This window comes from Nannospalax galili, unplaced genomic scaffold (assembly GCF_000622305.1).
Source record: "Nannospalax galili isolate Female #2095 unplaced genomic scaffold, S.galili_v1.0 scaffold1128, whole genome shotgun sequence".
Classification (NCBI taxonomy): Eukaryota; Metazoa; Chordata; class Mammalia; order Rodentia; family Spalacidae; genus Nannospalax; species Nannospalax galili.
In genome coordinates this window covers 1,063,189-1,082,924 of record NW_008358632.1, presented here as the reverse complement: position 1 = coordinate 1,082,924, position 19,736 = coordinate 1,063,189, and the positions used below count along the sequence as shown (strand labels likewise).

The following is a 19,736-nucleotide window of genomic DNA, read 5'->3' as shown; positions in this document are numbered from 1 at the left end:
TTATTTTGATATATCACAGTGAAAGATTTATCGTCCTCTTTTTTTTTTTTTTTTTTTTTAAAAAAAAAAAAAAAAAAAAAAAAAAAAAAAAAGAAAAAAGAAAAAAAAAAGAAAAAGTAATGTTCCAGTCACACACCTTTGATCTCAGCATTTGGGAGGCAGAGGCAGGCAGATCTCTGTTATTGAGGCCAGCCTGGTCTACAATGCAAGTTCCAGGCCAAAAAAAAAAAAGAGAGAGAGAAAGCAAAAACAACAAAAAAGAAACAACAAAAAGAAATGAGGTGTAATCCATTAAAAAACACACACACACACAATAAAACATACTGCTTGGGTACTCAGTTATTTCTGTTAGACATCTCTTGTTTAAAAAAGCTATCAAGGACTGACAAGATGGCTCAGAGGGTAAAGGTACTTACTGCCAAGCATAGCAGCCTAAGTCTAATTCCTAGAACCCACATGATAGAAGAATCAACTCTTGTTAAGTTGTGGCCTTACCCACACACATGCACCATGGCATGTGTAGCCCACACACATATACATACACACAATTTTTTTCAGTAAGATTTTGTCTTTACACTTACCATGCATTATAATGTCTAGGATTTACTCTGATAGCATTTCGAAAACATGCTAATGCTTTGTCTAGTTCTTCAGTTAACACAAACTCATGTCCTAATAGAGTATAGGCATAAGCATAATTTGGATCAACCTGGATAGCTCTCTGGAAGAATTTAATTGCAATATCATGTTCCCGTTGTAGACTGAAACAATTCCCCGCAGCACACCAGGCCTGATAAGACAGAAACAAAAATATAAATATGTAATAAAAATGTTATTTTTTCCTGTCTTTATAAAAACTTTGTTCTAAGTAGAAATTTAAGTTTTTTTTTTTTTTGGTCTTTTTGAGAAAGGGTCTCCCTGTAGCCCCAGCTGTCCTGGAACTTACTATGTAGACCAGGGTGGCCTCGAACTCACAGAGATCTGCCTGCCTCTGCCTCCCGAGAACGGCATGTGCCACCATACCCGGCTGAAATTTAAGTTTTAATATGTCTTTTGTATCGGTGTATTTAATTTTGACCTAAAGAATGTATATTTAGGTGTGTGAATGTTGGTCCTCATTTTCCACCTTGAGATGGGAACTCTTGTTTTTCTTTTTAAAAATGTTTTGCTATGCTGGGCATGGTAGCGCACACCTTTAATCCCAGCACTTGGGAGGCAGAAGCAGGCGGATCTCTGTGAGTTTGAGGCCAGCCTGGTCTATATAGTGAGTTCCAGGATAGCTGGGGCTACAAAGAGACCCTGTCTCAAAAAAGACAAAAAAAAAAAAAATGTTTTGCCTGCATGTATGTTAGTGTACCTGCACCTTGCAATGCCTGCAGAGCCCAGAAGAGGGTGTCAGATCCACTAAAACTCAAGTTTTATATGGTTGTTAGCAGATACATAGGTGCTGGGACTAAAACAGTGTCCTTTGAAAGAGCCAGTGCTCTTAACCACTGAACCATTTTTTGAGACTCCTTCTCTGTTGTGTTTCTGCTGCGTATATGCCAGGTTGGCTAGCTGCAAGCTTTTGGGGTTTATTCTGTCTCTGTATCTCATGAGACTGGGATTGTAGACGCTCTTGCTATGCCTTGATGTTTATATGGGTTCTGCAGGCTCATGTCCTCATTCTTGCATCACAAGTACTTTTATCCACTGAGCCATCGCTCCAGCCAAAATTTTATTTCTTCTAAGAAAACCAACTCTTTATGACTAAACTCAGGTCTCAAATTCTACTTAGAACAGAAAGATAAAAACAAAAGAGTTTTGCTAAACATCTCATCCTCATTATTTATGGCTTACCTATGTGCAAGTTTACTTAGTTAAAATTCATCTGTAAATCCAAAATTAATACTCACAGCACTTTTGTGGCTATTTGTAGACTCAATATTTAACTTGCCCAATAGCAACATTCTCAGTTGAAGCCAAACTAGACAACTTCCAGTTCTCATAGAGATGAGTAGAGGGCAGACTGTGGGCACAGTTCAGTGCAATGCAGGAAGCAGAGGCTCTGAGGTCAGACACATCAAAGTCTGAATTTCACTGCTGGTACCTACTATTAGGTCCACCTAGGGCAAATATCTTTTTTTTTTTTTTTGTTGTGTGGGAGACGGGGTCCCCTTGTAGCCCCTGCTTTCGTGGAACCTCATTATGTAGACTAGGCTGGGTTTAACCTCACAGAGCCCCCCCTGCCTCTGCCTCCCAAGTGCTGGGACTAAAGGCGTGCACTACCATGCCTGGCTTTAAATTTATTATTTTTATTTTAGGTGTATGAGTGTATTGCCTGCATGTATGTGAGTGCACCCATGTCATACAATGCCGTGGAGGTCAGAAAAGGGCTTCGGATTCCCCTGGAACTGGAGTTAAGGATGGTTTGTAGCTGCCATGTGGGTGCTGGGAATCCAACCTGGGTCCTCTGCAAGAGCAGTCAGTGCTCTTTACCGCTGAGCCATCTCTAGCCCTCAACTCTTCTTTTTCTTCATGTGTGTGTATGTGTGTGGGCACACCTATGCCATAGCCATGAGTAGAGGTCAGAGGACAATTTGTAGGAGTTAGTTCTCTCCTTCTAGTATGTGGGTCTCAGGAATTGAACTCAGGTCGTCAGGTTTGGTGGCAAGTGCCTTTACTTGCTCAGCTATCTCACTGGCTCTATTTCTTTCTTTCTTTTTTTTTTTTTTAAGATTTATTACTAATATTATTTTAAAATTATGTGTTTGTGTATGGGTTTGTGCACATGCATGTGGTGCCCATTGAGGCCAGAGAGGGCATTGCATCCCCTGGAGCTGGAGTTACAGGAGGGGTTGAGTCTCTGCTTGGGTGCTGAAAAATAAACACCTGTCCTCTGCAAGAGCAGCATGAGTTCTTAACCACTGGGCCATCTCTCCAGCTCTGGTTTTTTTTTTTTTTTTCTTTGAAGGCTGGGTGTGATGACACACGCTTTTAATCTCAACACTCAGGAGGCAGAGGCAGATGAATCTCTGTGAGATGGAGGCCAGCTAGGACTACATAGTGAGTTCTAGGCCAGCTGGGGCTACAGGGAGACCCTGTCTCAAAAAGATGAACTCCTAATCTTCCTGCCTTTCCCTCCCAAGTACTGGGATTACAGGTTTGTGCCATCACATTTGGAAAAATAAATAAATAGAATCAGCCAGAATCAACAAATAGACGGGAACAAAAAAGAAACTCCCATGCCGAAGTATAGTGAAAAAATGCTAAACACACAGGAAAAGTAACATGTATTGAAAACTGCAAGAGGGAAGCACCAAGTCATGTAGAGAGGAAGACCCATCAGGATAACAGCCGACTTTGCAACAGAAAATTCAAAAGCCAGAAATACATGGACTGACCAATATATTTCAAGTTCTGAAGGACCACAGCTACCAGCCCAGAATACTATACTTAGCAAAACTATCTGTCATAATTGATGGAGAAAGAAGACCATTCCACCATAAAAGCAGGATAAAGAAATTTATATGTTTTATTTTGTATTTTTTTTTTTTTTTTTTTTTTTTTGGTCTTTTTGTGACAGGGTCTCCCTCTAGACCCTGGAACTCACGGGACTGAAGGCGTATACCACCATGCCTGGCCAGAATCAATTTTTAAGATTTAAACTTATGTTTATGTCATACTGTTTCCCTAAGAGCAATAGTTCAGTATTACTGATTTAGTGCTCAAATAAACTACAGAATTACTGTGAGTAGTGAGAACTGGTTTTCTTTTCTTTTTTTAGGTAGGGTCTCCCTGTAGCCCCAGCTGGCCTGTAACTCGTTGTGTAGACCAGGCTGGCCTTGAACTCACCAAGATCCTCTGCCTCCCAGCTTTCACCTGGAACAGAGATCTCCAAGGCATGCGCCACCATGCCCGGAGAACTAGTTTTCTATAATCCCAAATCTACATACACTATATAAAATATTACTAAAGCCAGGACTGAGGATGGTACACGCCTGTAATTCCAGGTACTGTGAGACGCAAGTGGGAGGATAAGTTTAAGATCAGCCTAGGCAGCATTGCAAGGTCCTGTCTCAGACAAAAGAACCAAACAAACAAACCAAAAAACCAATGTACTAAATATGCTTGCAATGTCCTGAAATATAATTATTACAAGATTAGAACATGTGAATTAATTGTACTTATGTCTTTTTAAAAAAAATATTTTATTTATTTTTATTTTGAGTGTTTTTAAAAAAATATTTCATTTATTATTTTTATGTTATGCGTTATGTGTGTATTGCCTGCGTGTAGGTAAGTGCACCTATGTCATGCAATGCTCATGGAGGATGGAAGAGGCTGTTGGATTCCCTGGAACTGGAGTTACGGACAGTTGTTAGCTGCCATGTGGGTGCTGGGATTCGAACCTGGGTCTTCTGCAAGAACAACCAGTGTTCTTAACTGCTGAGCCATCTCTCCAGCCCCGGGTCTGAGTGTTATGCCTGCATGTATGTAAGTGACCACTGTCCTGCAATGCCTGCAGAAGTCAAAGAAGGTGTTGGATTCCCCTGGAATGGGAGATACAGATGGTTGTTAGCCACCATGTGGGTGCTGGGACTCGAACCAGAGTCCTCTGTAAGAGCAGACAGTGCTCTTAACCACTAAGCCATCTCTCCAGCTCCTTTATTTATTTATTTATTTATTTATTATTTATTAATTAATTAATTTATTCATTTATTCATTCATTCATTCATTCATTCATTCATTCATTTGCTTTTTGGTCTTTTCTTGAGACAGTCTCATGTAGTTCAGGGTTAGCCTCAAACTCACTATGTAGCGAAGGATAACTCTGAACTCTTGATCCTCTCATGTGTTTACATTATAGGTATGTATGCCCGGCTTACTATGCATAGCTTCTAATCTTGCTAACAGTAACTATAATAGTCAAAAAAAATTTTTTTTTTTTGGTCTTTTTTTGAGACAGGGTCTCCCTGTAGTCCCAGCTGGCCTGTACCTCTCAGAGATCCATCTGCCTCTGCCTCCCAAGTGCTTGGACTAAAGGCATGTACCAGCACACCTGGCTTAATAGTCAAATTTTAATCTAGGCCTGGCAAGGCACTCCTATAATCCCAGCACATGAAGATAGAAAACCTAAAATTCAAGGTTATCCTCAGCTACACAGTGAATTTAAGGCCAGCCTGAACTACATGAGACCCTGTCTTAACAATAAAATTTTTTTTTGGTCTTTCTGAGACAGGTCTCCCTGTAGCCCCAGCTGTCCTGGAACTCACTATGTAGACCAGGCTGTCCTTGAACTCACAGAGATCCACCTGCCTCTGCCTCCCAAGTGCTGGGATTAAAGGCATGAGCCACCAATACTGAAAAAGTCATCTGATTTTTGAGATTTCCATTTGTGAACCTGTACCATATATGTAGGTCTTTCGTCTTTCTCTTCTTCATGAATGTGGGTAATAGTGCTTCAATACTCATCATATTTTGATCCATGACAGACCCCACACAAAACAATTGTTCTGTAAGATTATATCATCTAATGATGTTGTGGCTTAGTTTGTGTAATTACACTTTATGATGTTTTGCACAATGAAAAAATTACCTAATAACGCATATTTCAGAACTTATCCTTGTCATTAATTGATGTATGACAAGGTGTGATTCATCTCCATTTGTTCAGGATGATCGAAAGCTAACTATGTTGGGGTTGAGGATGTAGGTAAGTGCTAAAAATACATGCCTAAAATGCTTGAAGGAGTTCTACCCCCAGCACTGCACCTAAATAAATAAATAAGAGTAAATAAAATAACTACGTAATCAAATTGTTACCATACCTCTGGTGAATTTTTATCCATGTCTGTTAAATCTTTTGAAAGAACTGAAAGAGCAACATCTTTTTGAAGATGCCAAAGTGTTGTAGAGTAGATCTCCATACCTTCAACTCTATAGTTCTCAATCCTTCTAACTTCTGAGAATATTCGTTCAGCCTGAAATAAAAAAACTAGTAAGGGAAAACAAGCTGATACAATTTAAATACACACTGAGACATTACTGTTCACTTTCTTCACAGGACTGAAATGCTGCATGGCTTTTATGTGATTCAGTAAGAACACAAGGACAGAAGAGCAAATCTGCTGTGGTAGGTCAAATACTGATGAAATTCTATTTACATTAGCCTAGTTTTTGTGCATATGCTGTTGTTGAAGAAATGAACCCTGAAAAAAGTTTTTTTCTATCAAAAAGATAAAGATACAAGTCCAGCACTCCAGAGGTAGAGGCAGGTGGATAGCTGTGAGATCAAGGCCTGTCGTGGCTACAAGGGAGACCCTGTCTCAAAAATAAATAATAGAGACATCTTTCTAAAAGATAAGATGGCTAGCAACCCTACGGATGTGGAATGGTGAACGTCTCTCTCAGCACTACATCTGCTGGAATTATAGCACATCCTGCCTGTCCTTTCCTTTATGGAGTCTCTCCTAAGCTGTCAGGTCACACAGTTCTTCCTCAGAATATTCATAGCTTCCAGATCTGTGTTTCTTTCCCCACAAAGTTTTGTTTTATAAACTTTAGGTTTAGTTTCCTAGTTTATCAATTAGGAATTTCAAAATTCTCAAAGTTTAGTTCAGAATAAGGAACATTTATTTGGACTGTCTTTAATGAAATGAAGATGACAGAAAATAAGGACATTTATTTATTTTCAAGATATTTATCTACTTATTTACTTTTAATTATGCTTATGTGTGTCTGTGTTTGTGTTGTGGGTCATGTCAATGCATGTCAATGCAGGTACCACAGAAGACAGAGGCATTGGGTTTTCCAGCTCGAGTTACAGGCAGTTGTGAGCCCCATGATAGGGGTACCTGGAAGCAAACGTGGATCTTCTGCAAGAGTAGTACACACTCTTAACCAGAGTTACCACTCTAGTTCTTACTTAAAACTTTTTAAAAATTCATTTTTATTTTGTGTTTAAGTGTTTTGACTACATGCATCTAAGAGCAGCACCCATGTATACAATGTCCACAGAAGCTAGATGAGAGAAACGGATTCCCCAGGAACAGGTGCTATAGATGGTTGTTAGCCATCATGTAGATGCTGGGAACTGAACCTAGTCCTCTGCAAGAGCAGCCAATGCTCTTAACTGCTGGAGTCATCTCTCCCTATTTTTCAAAGATTTATTATTTTATTTTATTTATGTATATGTGTGTGTATATGCCACATGAGTCCTGGTGTCTTCAGAAGACAGAAATGCCATATTCTCCTAGATCTGGAGTTCTAGACAGCTGTCAGTCACCTGACATAGGTGCTGGGAGCTGAACTCAAGTCCTCTGGAAAAACAGCAAGTACTGTTAACCATGAGCCATTCCTCCAGCCCAAAGATTCATTTTTATTTCTGTGTATGTCACGTGCATGAGCATGCGTGTGTTCGTGCGTGCGTGCGTGTGTGTTTCCAACAGGCACTGGGTATAAGATGACAGACCTAACAACTGTTCAAAACCTTGCAGCTTCAAAGTTTTTGGAATTTATTGTCTCCATTGAAATTTTTTTAAATTGAAATTTTCATATAGTATAATTTGATGGCATCTAGAACCCTTCCCTTAGCCCACCTCTCCTTATTGCCCCTTGCCTTAAATTAGGCATTTCATTAAATTACGTAAAAAAAATATGTATGTGTGTGTGTATATACACACACACACACACACACACACACACATATATATATAAAATATGCACCTATAATTTGTCCCAAAGTGTCCTTCAGTATGGGTCTATCCACTGGAGTCCAGTTAACCCCAAAAGTGCTACTGGAAGGAGACTGTCTTCGCCCCTCCCAGCAGCTATCTATTCACACAGTTTCCTCAGGTAGGGTTGGAGCTTCTTACCCACTTGCTCATGTCTATGCTGGAATTTTTTTTCTAGTTTGAGTTTGCATGGGATTTATCCATGCTGAGTTCATAAGTAACTGACCAGCTCTCTGGAATACTCTGTTTCCTTGTGGTCATCCACCCCTTCTGGTTCTTAAAATCTTTCTGCCCTCTCTTCTGCAATGATCCCTGAGCCTTGGGGAGCAGATGTTTGATTTAGGTGTCCTATTTAGGGATAAGCATTTTGTAGCCTTTTGCTCTCTGCATGTTGTCCAGTTGCTATTGCCTACTTTGAAAAGTGATTATGAGGGGCTGGAGAGAAGTCAGTGGTTAAGAACACTGGCTGCTCTTGCGGAGGACCTGGGCTCAATTCCCAGCACCTGCATGATGGTTAATAACTGTCTGTAAATCCAGTTCCAGGGGATCTGATGCCTTCTTCTGGCCTCCTTGGGTACTGTACAACATGGGTGCACTTATACACATGCACACAATACACACATTGTGTAAAATAAATAGAATATTTTAATATATTTAATATTTTATTATTTTTATTTTATGTGTATGCATGTATTGCCTGCATGTAGTAAGTGCACCTGTGTCATGCAGTGCCTGTGGAGGACAGAAGAGGCAATCAGATCCCCTGGAACTGGAGTTCCGCACAGTCATTAGAGACAATGTCTCATATAGACAAATAAGTAGACAAAAACCTGTGATAAGAACACTGCGTCCTCAAAACTAATTTTCTTCATAGCAGTCTTCACATTTACAAGCCACAGTAAGGAGGCCAACCTCAGTACATAAATTCTGTATGTTGTAGAAAGAATTTATATTATAAATATGTATTATATGGTAAATATTTTTACATCCAACTGGGCAGAGTACAAGTGTTCAACACAAGATATACTGATGACTTTGTTCTTTATAAGTCTATTTCTTGTTTTAAAAAATATTTTTTATGGGGCTGGAGAGATGGTTCAGCAGTTAAGAGCACTGACTGCTACTGCAGAGGACCTGGGTTCGATTCTCAGCACCCACATGGCGGCTACTAACCGACCTTAACTCCAGTTCCAGGGAAATCTGAAGCCCTCTTCTGACCATGGCATTGCACGACATGGTGCACTCACAAACATGCAGGCAATACATTCATACACATAAAATAAAAATAATAAATATTTAAAAATATGTATTTTTATTATTTTTATGTATATGTGTGTATTGCCTGCATGTATGTGAGTGCACCTGTGTTGTGCAATGCCCTCAGAGGACAGAAGAGGTTGTTGGATCCCCTGGAACTAGAGTTACGGACAATTGTTAGCTGCCATATGGGTATTGGGATTCGAACCTAGGTCTTCTGCAAGAACAGCCAGTGTGCTTAATTGCTGAGCCATGCCATCTCTCCAACCCCTACAAATCTATTTCAAAGGGGCTGGAGAGATGGCTTAGTGGTTAAGAGCACTGGCTGCTCTTGCAGAAGACCCAGGCTTGAATCCCAGCACCCACATGGCAGCTAAAACCATCCATAACTCCAATTCCAGGGGACCCGATACTTTCTTCTGTCCTCTGCAGGTACTTCACAACATGGATGCACTTACACACATACAGGCATAACACTCATACACACAAAATTAAAAAAAAAATTTATTTATTATTTTTATTTTATGTTCATGAGTGTATTGCCTGCATGTATGTGAGTGCACCCATGTCGTGCAATGCCGCAGAGGTCAAAAGGGCTTTGGATTCCCCTGGAACTGGAGTGAAGGACAGTACATAGCTGCCATGTGGGTGCTGGGAATCAAATCAGGGTCCTCTGCAAGAACAGTCAGTGCTCTTAACTGCTGAGCCATCTCTCCAGCTCCCCCCAAATATAAAAAAAATTTTAAAAAGACTTAAGAAGTCTATTTCAAGAAAGCCTCTCAATGTAAATTACCCCTTAATGCAAGAAAGAATTTTATACATAAATTATATATACTGAGAAAATAATTACATAATACTGACTTTTCAAGATTTAGCCTTCTTAAGCATACATGTTTTAATTAAAGTGAAAATGATTCTAGAAAGGCATACGTAACTAATTTGTATACTTACTTGCATGTATTCTGAAAGTTCAAAATAAGCCCTTCCAATTTGGCACAGTACCCAACCAGTATTGTAGTGGTGAGAGGGCAGGTGGCTCAGAACATTTATAGCTTCTTTGCAGTTGTATGAACACAAAGCTAAATAACCTTTTCCCATGTCACGAAGAAGGCTCATCAAACCTTCTAGGAGAAAACAATATAGTAAACAAAGGAGAAAAACATGTAACTTTAGTTTTCTAGAAAGGCTAATCACAAATTACTCCATTAAAAATTCTAGGCACAGTAGCACATGCTTTTGATCCTGGCATGTGAGTTCAAGGCCAGCCTGGTCTACATAGCTATTTCTAGGCCAGCTGGGGCTACAGGGAGACCCTGTCTCAAAAAGACCGAAAAAAAAAAAAAAAGTATTATATGAAATGCACCAAAATTCAATAAAAATATACAAAAAAAATTCCAGTATCTGTCAGGCATGATTGTGTATGACTTTAATCCCAGCACTCTGGAGAAAGAGGCAGATGTATCTCTGTGACATGGAGGCTAGCCTGATCTAGTGAGTTCTAGGCCAGCTGGGGCTACAGGAAGACTCTGTTGCAAACAAAAACGTGAAAACGAACAAATCCCAATATTTAGGGCTGGCTAGCAGGCTCAGTGGGTAGAGACTCCTGCCACAGAGTATGACACAATGCCTGGGAACAACATGGTAGAGGAGAGAAATGATTCCTCCAGCTTGCCCTCTGACCTTCATATGACATGCTATGCAAGTGCATGTACACACACACACACACACACACACACACACACACACATATGCAATTTACAAAAAAAAATTCCAATATTTCTCTGAAAACAATGAAGGCAGTATAAGTAGCTTATTCTATAAGTGCATAATAAAAAAGTACAAGAACTACTGTAAGCATTTAAAACAGACCTGCTGCTGCTTTTTGTAGGTTAAATGCCTGGATCTGAGGTGTGATTGTGGAGATTTTCCCTTCTGAAATGATAGAAGAGTCCAATTTTGTAATTTCCAGGCTGTCATTTATGTTAGGCTGAGTTATTCCTCCTTTATTAGGTTTACTTTTTGTTTTTCTGTTCGGGATTTTAGGTGGAAACTTCATTTTTAATTTTTTGCTATTCTCCTGTAAAAGGGGTAAAATTTCACACTTGTTATATTCAATATTTAGACATTTCCATTAACCCTTTCTCAAATATTAGATAAAGACATATGTAAAATCCTAAGTAATCTATATTTTGCTCAATAGAAAAAATTTTATTAAAAGTTTTCAAAATCATTTATTTGTTTATTTTTTTAAAATGTTCTGTATTTTTGGATCTTTTTGAGACAGGGTCTCCCTGTAGTCCCAGCTGACCTGGAACTCACTATGGAGACCAGACTGGCCCAGACTGGCCTCAAACTCACAGAGATTCACCTGTCTCTGCCTCCTGAGTGCTGGGATTAAAGCACATACCACCACGCCTGGTTAGGTTCTTACTTTTTAACCCAGGCTGGTCTGGAACTTGTAGCAATATTCCTGCTTCATCTTCCTGAATCTTTGAAGTACAAGCATGAGGCACTCCATGAAAATCATTTCATTTTAAATGTAATGATTCTAAATATAAGTTGCATTAACTTATATTGACAGAGGTTGAGTCTGCATTAAGGGTTGCTCCTTTCCCAAAATATATCACATTATCATTTATTATTTAAAAACAAGATGTGGCCAGGGGTGGTGGCCTATGCCTCTAATCTCAACACTCAGGAGGCAGAGGCTGGTGGAGCTCTGTGAGATGGAAGTCAGCCTGGTCGACATAGCAAGTTACAGGCCAAATGGGTCTACAGGGAGACCAGAAGAGGGGTTGGAGAGATGGTTCAGTGGTTAAGAGCACTGGCTGCTCTTGCAGAGGACTTGGGTTCGATTGGTTCTTACTTTTTAACCCAGGCTGGTCTGGAACTTGTAGCAATATTCCTGCTTCATCTTCCTGAATCTTTGAAGTACAAGCATGAGGCACTCCATGAAAATCATTTCATTTTAAATGTAATGATTCTAAATATAAGTTGCATTAACTTATATTGACAGAGGTTGAGTCTGCATTAAGGGTTGCTCCTTTCCCAAAATATATCACATTATCATTTATTATTTAAAAACAAGATGTGGCCAGGGGTGGTGGCCTATGCCTCTAATCTCAACACTCAGGAGGCAGAGGCTGGTGGAGCTCTGTGAGATGGAAGTCAGCCTGGTCGACATAGCAAGTTACAGGCCAAATGGGTCTACAGGGAGACCAGAAGAGGGGTTGGAGAGATGGTTCAGTGGTTAAGAGCACTGGCTGCTCTTGCAGAGGACTTGGGTTCGATTCCCAGCACCCACATGGCGGCTGACAACTGTCTGTAACTCCAGTTTCAGGGGGATCTGACACCTTCTTCTGACCTCCAAAGGCATGGCATGACATTCGTGTACACATGCAGGCAATACACTTATACATATAAAAGAAAACAATTTTTTTTAAAAAGAAAAAAGGCCAAAAGGAAAAAAAAAAAGCAGTATTGTGTCAAAACACTACAATTAATGGCATAAAATCATTGATCTGGATGTGTCAAAGGTAAAGATCATCCATAACATCAGTCAACAGATCAATAACATTTATCAAGAACAAAGTACTCTGATTTTTTTTCAACTTTTCTAGCTAATAAGAAGTTAGTAACAAGACAGAATTTTCACTTACTTTTTCCTCATTGATAACATATGAACTATAGAACTCACTGACACTTCTCAGCTTGTATATGAACTCTTTTGCATGTGTACATACAGTTCTATGTAATTAAATGAATGCATTTGTGCAACCAACTATAACATTTACAATATATGACTATTCTTCTAGAACAAAGAAATCTTTTTATGCTGCATTTTAATAGCCTCAATCCTTTCTCCAGCTCTATTTCCTGATAAGCCATTGATGTTCTTACTATAATCTGGTCATTTCAAGAATGAGATTCACAAAATTATAGCTAGCTCTCCAAATAAAATACTATTTAGTCCAGCATGGTGCGGCATACCTATAATGTCAGTACTTCAGAAAATAAAGCAGGAGGATGCAATTTCCAGACCAGCCTGAGGTATATAATGAATCTTCTTAAACAACAAATAGACAATAAATGACTATTTTTGAGATGGAGTCATCAATGAACAGAAACTTGAGCATGGGAAGCATTAAGTAATGTGACATTCAGAAATCTTTACCTTGGTTGTAGAGCTGTCACTAGTAAAAAGGCGTGAACTTCTTCGAGGCAATGCGTTTGGGGGAGATGTAATTGTGGGGCTCAATACCTGAGGTGTTGTACTAAAAAGAATGTAACAGAAGTTTTTTAGTATTCAGTTTTGATTATTAACTATATTTCAATTCAGTCATCGAAATATATGTTCATCATGTAAGTATTCTAAAATTGTTGAGTTTAGTTAGGCCCTTTTGGGTCCCTGTATGAAAATTCAGCATTGAAAAAATATTCATGGGGCTAGAGAGATGGCAGTGGCTGCTCTTGCAGAGGATCTAAGTTTAGTTCCCAGCACCCATGTGGCAGCTAAGAACCATCTGTAACTCTAGTTCCAGGGAATCTGATGTCCTCTTCTGGCCTCTGAGGGCATTGTATTAACTGGTACAAAACACTCATACATATAAAATAAATTAAAAAAATTTTTTGATTGATTTATATGTATGAGTGCTATGTCTGCATGTGTGTAAGTGCACCCATGTCAAGCAGTATCTGAGGAGAAGAGAAGAGGGTGTCGGATCCCCTGGAACTGTAGTTATAGATGGTTGGTAGCAGCCATGTAGGTGCTAGGATTTGAACCCGGGTCTTCTGCAAAAATAGCCAGTGCTCTTAACCATTGAACCATCTCTCCAGCCCCAAGTATTCCATTCTCAGAAATCAAATAAACTGTTGGACATGGTGGTTCATGCTTGCAATCCCAATATTCATAAGGCTGAGACAAGAGGATTGGCCTGAATTCAAGGCCAGCCTTGAAGAAAGCAAATGAACTTAAAACCTGAAATTGTTTCACTAAGCATAGGTAAGGGGTTGAGGCTATATAGCTCAGATGGTAGAGTGCATTCCTAATATGTACAAAGCCCTGAGTTTGATCTCCAGCCCCATATAAACTAGGTATGTTGATGCATGGCCTGCTATTCCAACATTTGGAAGTTGGGAGAAAGGAAAGCAGATTAGTTTAAGGTCAGCTTAGGCTACATGAGATCCTATCTAAAAAAGAAGTGAAGAAGGGAAGTGGAAGTGGGGATTAGTTTATAGAGTAAATAAATCATTTATAATTTATGGGTAATTCTACTAGTTAGCTGTTTTTTCTTGATGCTGTGATAAAATACTCTGACAAAAGCAACTTAAGGAAAAGGGTTTATTTTAGCTCACAGTCCATCATTGCAGAGAAGTCACAGCACCAGAGGCTTCCATAGTTAATAAAGAGAGAGCACTGCATCCACTCTGCACCCATAGTTAAGAGAGAGCACTGAATGCATGTGCTCAGTTCTCCTTTTCATTCAATCTAGGGCACAGTCCATTAAATGATGTAGCCCATATTCAGGGTGGGTCTCCCCATTTCAATTAATCCAATTAAGAAAATCCATCGTAGGCATGACCATAGGCCAACCTAATCTAGACAGTCCCTCACTAAGACTCCTTTCCCAGGTGATTAGGAAACCCTGTTAAGTGGACAAGTAATATCAACCACATTAACCTAAGTCAAAGAAGTTTCTAAAAATAAAAGATACTGAACAATTTATAAGTAAAACATGCTCAGGGTTATCCTTAATCCTTCTAGAGAGAGTTGCAGTGCAAGATTTTACCTTAATACTTTCTAGACAGAATCCCAGTATAAAATTTTATGTAGAACACGTGGGGTGACCAGTTTTTAAAAGTATATATCACTTTTATTTGGTAGAAACAAGTAATTATCATTTAAACTAAAAAATAGGAAATGTATTTTGTTGATATGATTAAAGAAAAGGGTTTTGTCAAGATATGGGAAGGGATAGCATAGGGCAACTTACAGGGAGGATAAACCTGAGAATATCACTAATATTGATTTAGACAGAAAACTACAAAGGTAACATGATTATCTGTGGAGGAAGAAGTAGAAATAGTTAAGAGGGTTTTCAGGCTAGGAGGTTAGAAAAGCAACTCCTGTAATTTTTCCTTAAGGTTCTGTTAGCTACAAAGTCTTGCTTAATAGAAGGCAGAGATTCCCCTAAAGTTTGATGTACTAGAAAAATATGTATGTCTTTATTTCAGATGATGTGATCGGTATATGAATCCTTATAGCCTTATAGTTTGTATTTGGCCAACTAGGAGTTGGAGAATGAAAGGCTTATGTATATATGATTATGTATATTAACTTTTTAAAAAAAGACTGTGTAAACAGCATCATCATTTTACAATTTAAAAATATGTTCTGGAGCTGGGCGTGGTGGCGCACGCCCGTAGTCCCAGCACCTGGGAGGCAGAGGCAGGCGGATCTCTGTGAGTTCAAGGCCAGCCTGGTCTACATAGTGAGTTCCAGGCCAGATGGGGCTACAGGGAGACTCTGTCTCAAAAAGACCGGGAAAACCCCCAAAAAACTGTGAACAGGGCTGGAAAGTTGGCTCAGCAATTAAGAACACTGGACGTTCTTGCAGAGGACCGTGTTTTGATTCCCAGCACCCACATGGTGGCTAACAGCTGTCCCATAACTCCAGTTCCAGAGGTATCTGATGCCCAACATATGTACTTACATACATGCAGGCAATACACTCATACACATAAAATAAAAATGATAAATAAATAAAATATTAAAAAAAAAACTGTGAACATCAAAGCTTAGTTGGAATTCTTGGCTTTAAACACACTGATAAAGTTGTGTTCTGACTGTAGACACAAAAGATGTTTGGGACTCTTCTAAGACCATACCCTATGGGTCTCTTATCTGGTCCTGATTTGTATTCTTTATAATAAAACTGTACCTATAGCACCTTTCTGGCATCTGTGAGTTCTAGGAAATTATTGAACATGAGAGGGCAGTAGAAACCTTCAATTTTAAAATTTGTTTATTTGTGTGGGGTGGGGTGCTTGTGTGCCACTGTGCTGGTGTGGAAATCAGAGGACAACTTTGTAGAGTTGGTTCTCTCCAAACCTTTATGTGAGTTCCAGGGCTTTATCCAATATGCCTTTTCCCTAGCCCAACCTTTAAATCTATGCCCAGTTGGTCAAAAAATGCAGTTGGCCTGGGGAACTCTACACCTGTAATTGAGGATACTCAAGAAAATTCTTGTTGGGGATTGGGAACTTAACCTGGAGAGTCTATACTAAGTCTGAGTAACCAATATCAAAATTACATTACAGATTACAGTACTACAGTTAGGAAATGACCTGAAGCTGGAGGAAGAACTATTAGAAAAGAGCAAGTAGAATAACTCTTAGAGTTCAGTCCTGCCTGGGGATGACACACACCCTCAACAGGCAGAAGGAAAAAATCCTCTTCACAAACAGGCCACTTAGTACTTAAGTACTCTCAATAGGGCACAAAGTCAATCCAGCCTGAAGGCTTCTGTTGTTTCTAGTAACAAAACTTAAAAACCAAGACCTAAGAGTGAAGTGTTTCCAAGAAACTCAACTGCATCTCAGAACAGAACCAAAAATAAGATATTTAAAAATGATCAGCACTTAATAATGTAAAATTTACAGCAATTGGCAACCCATCAAAAAAAGTACTACTGGGGCTGGAGAGATGGCTCAGCAGTTAAAAACACTGATCATTCTTGCAGAAGACCTGGGTTCAAATCCCAGCACCCACATGGCAGTTAACAACTGTCCGTGACTCCAGTCTCAGGGGATTGGACAGCCTCTTCTGACCTCTGTGGGCATTGCATGACACAGGTGCACTTACCTACATGCAGGCAATACATGCATACACATAAAATAAAAATAACAACAACAACAAAGCACTACTACTTAACAATACAAATAAGCAGGAGACCATAACACAATGAGAAAAAAAATAAAAAACCCAACAACCCAATAATAGAAGTAGAAATGATACGATAATAGACCCAGTAGCCAAGAAAGTAAAAATACAGCTAGGTTCTAGAGCTAGGCATGGTGGTATAGGCTTATAATTCCTACAATGGGAGCTGGTAGCAGGAAGATGGAGAGTAAATAGGTGTTACACAGTGAGTATGTGTATCTGTAACAAACAGTCCCTATGTTCCAAAGGCAGACGAAAGCATGGGCAGATAGAGAGAGAACAAACTCAAACTTCTAGAAAGAAAAAAGAATCTCTGAGAGAAAAAGCAACAAAAAATACCAGAAAAGATTTATAGCCAATTTCATACCAGGGAAGAAAAGATTAAATTCGAAGACATGGTAATTAATAAACATTACCCAAAATGAAATAGGAAGAGACTGGAAACAAAAATTAACAGAATATTAGTAAATTGTGGGATAACTTCAAGCAACTTAATATATATGTACTTGGACTATTAGAAAGAAAATAAAAGAATTAAAAAAAAAAACATTTGAAGAGGCAATGGCCACAAATTTAATGAAACAATAAAGTCGTATATCCAAGGAATCTGAAGCTCATAGAAGAAAGTGATACAGCAGCACATCACGAATTGCTTAAAACTAGTTTGAAATAATCAGAGAGGAGAATGAAAATATAATAACTGCAAATGATAGATCCAGGCTTGGTGGTTCATACCTTCACCTTTAATCCCAGTGCTCAGGAGGAAGGGGAAGGTGAGCTCTATGAGTTTGAGGCCAGTCTGGGCTACACAGTCTGTCTCAAAATAAAAAGGAGGGGGAGGGGGTTGGAGAGATGGCTCAGTGATTAAGAACCTGTACTTCTTTCCTAGAGGACCTGAGTTCAATTCCCAGCAACCATGTTTGGCAGCTCACAGCAGCCTATAACTCCAGCACTGCACTTATGTGCACAAACCCACATACATATATATCATCAAATAAAAATAAGAGAGAGAGAATAACAACATACTTTTTGTCAGAAATAATAAAACACATCTTTCTCAAATAATAAATAAAAACATTGTCAGCCAGGTATGATGCATCTCAAGATCAAGGCCAGCCTGGTCTACATATCAAGTATCAGGCTAGCTGGGGCTACAGGGAGAACCTGTTTCAAAAAACCAAAAATCCTTATTTTTTAAATCAATTTTTATTTTATGTATATCAGTATTTTGCCTGCATGTATGCAAGTGTACTATATGTGTGTATTGTCCACAGAAGCGAGAAGAGAGCATCAGATGCCCTGGAACCAGAGTTACAGATAAGTTGTTAGCTGCCACCTGGATGCTGGGAGCTGAATCCTGCTCGCTTCAACAGCAGTCAGTGCTCTTAACAGAGCTATCCCTTCAGTCCTGAAAAATTTTATTTTTGTGGGTGTAGAATGTAGGCATATGTGTTTTGGGGCTGGGTTAGCCTATGTGCAAGCAAGCAGCAGCCAGAGGAAGACATAGGTATCCTCAACCACTTTCTATCCTTTTAATGCTATTTATTTTTTATCCTTTTTAAATTTTGATTTGTTGAGACACAGTCTCCCTATAGTCCTAGCTGGTCTGGAACTCAATATGTAGATCAGGCTGGCCTTGATCTCACAGAGATCTGCCTGCTTCTGCCTCCCAAGTGCCGGGACTAAAGGTGTGCACCATCATGCCTGGCTAATTTTTTTTTTGGTCTTTTTGAGACAGGGTCTCCCTGTAGCCCCAGCTGTCCTGGAACTCACTATGCAGACCAGGCTGGCCTTGCATTCACAGAGATCCGCCTGCCTCTGCCTCCCAAGTGCTGGGACTAAAGGAGTACACCACCACGCCAGGCCTAATTTTTAAATGTGTGTATTTATGTGCATATATGCACAGATGCTTATCTCTGTGGTGTGTGTGTTTGTGTGCCTGTGTGTGTGTGAGAGAGAATGAATCAGGGTCTCTCACTGAACACAAAGCTCACTCACTGGCTAAGATGACTGGTAGCAAACTCCTGAGATTCTCTTCTATCTACCTCCCAGTGTTTGAGTTATAGGCATGCATGTCCATTTTTATGTGAATGCTAGGGATTCAAACTCAGGTCTTAACGCTTGCACAGAAAGTACTCTTGCCTGTTAAGTAATCTCTCCCAGGCCCCACATTATTTCTTGAGACAAGATCTGAAGCTTGCCATTTCAGTTACACTGGCTGGTCAGCAAACTTCCAGGATCTGTATGTCTCTGTCCCCTTACACTGGGGTTTATAAGCACATGTGACCATGATGCATGTCCGTGATGGAGTTTTGAATTCAGATCCTCTTGCTTTCACAAGTGCTCTTATCTGCTGAGCTATCTCCCCAGCTGCCTCCCTAATCCAGTGAAATTAAAAAACAAACAAACAAACAAACAAACAAAAGGCACAATGGTATATGCCTGCCATCCCAGTTACTTGAAGGTTGAGGCAAGAGAATTGCTTGAGTCAAGGAGTTCAAGGTTAGCTTAGGAAACAGAAAGACTACCATCTCAAAAGAAAGATGAAATAAAACTGTTATCTGATATGCAAAGACCAAAAAATTCATTACCAGTAGAATATAGGAAACATTAAAAAGAAATCCTTTTAGGCTGGGTGTTGTAACTGCACACCTTTAACTGCACACCTTTAATCCCAGCACTCAGTAAAAAGAGGTAAGAAAATCATTAAGTTCAAAGTCTGCCTGGGGGTCACAGAGTAAAGTTTAAAGCCAGTCTTAGCAACTTAGTGAGACCCTGTCTAAAGAAGGAAAAAAAAAGAAAAAATGCTTTGAGATGAAGGA

At 39.4% G+C, this 19,736-nt stretch overlaps 1 protein-coding gene across 4 annotated transcripts in view; it reads right to left on the bottom strand.

Annotated features, from left to right (window-relative positions):
• Cdc27 (cell division cycle 27) overlaps positions 1-19,736 on the bottom strand; it is a 76,362-nt gene that overhangs the window by 18,084 nt on the left and 38,542 nt on the right. For 2 of the 4 annotated variants that reach the window (XM_017795306.2, XM_008821889.3), the window contains exons 10-14: positions 13,147-13,246; positions 10,842-11,049; positions 9,924-10,093; positions 5,811-5,963; positions 582-790 (exon numbers count right to left, since the gene is read on the bottom strand). In XM_017795306.2, coding sequence (XP_017650795.1) covers positions 582-790; positions 5,811-5,963; positions 9,924-10,093; positions 10,842-11,049; positions 13,147-13,246 — 840 coding nt within the window. Of the gene's footprint in view, positions 1-581; positions 791-5,810; positions 5,964-9,923; positions 10,097-10,841; positions 11,050-13,146; positions 13,247-19,736 lie in introns of all 4 variants that reach the window. The other 2 variants (XM_008821888.3, XM_017795305.2) reach the window with 1 other exon arrangement.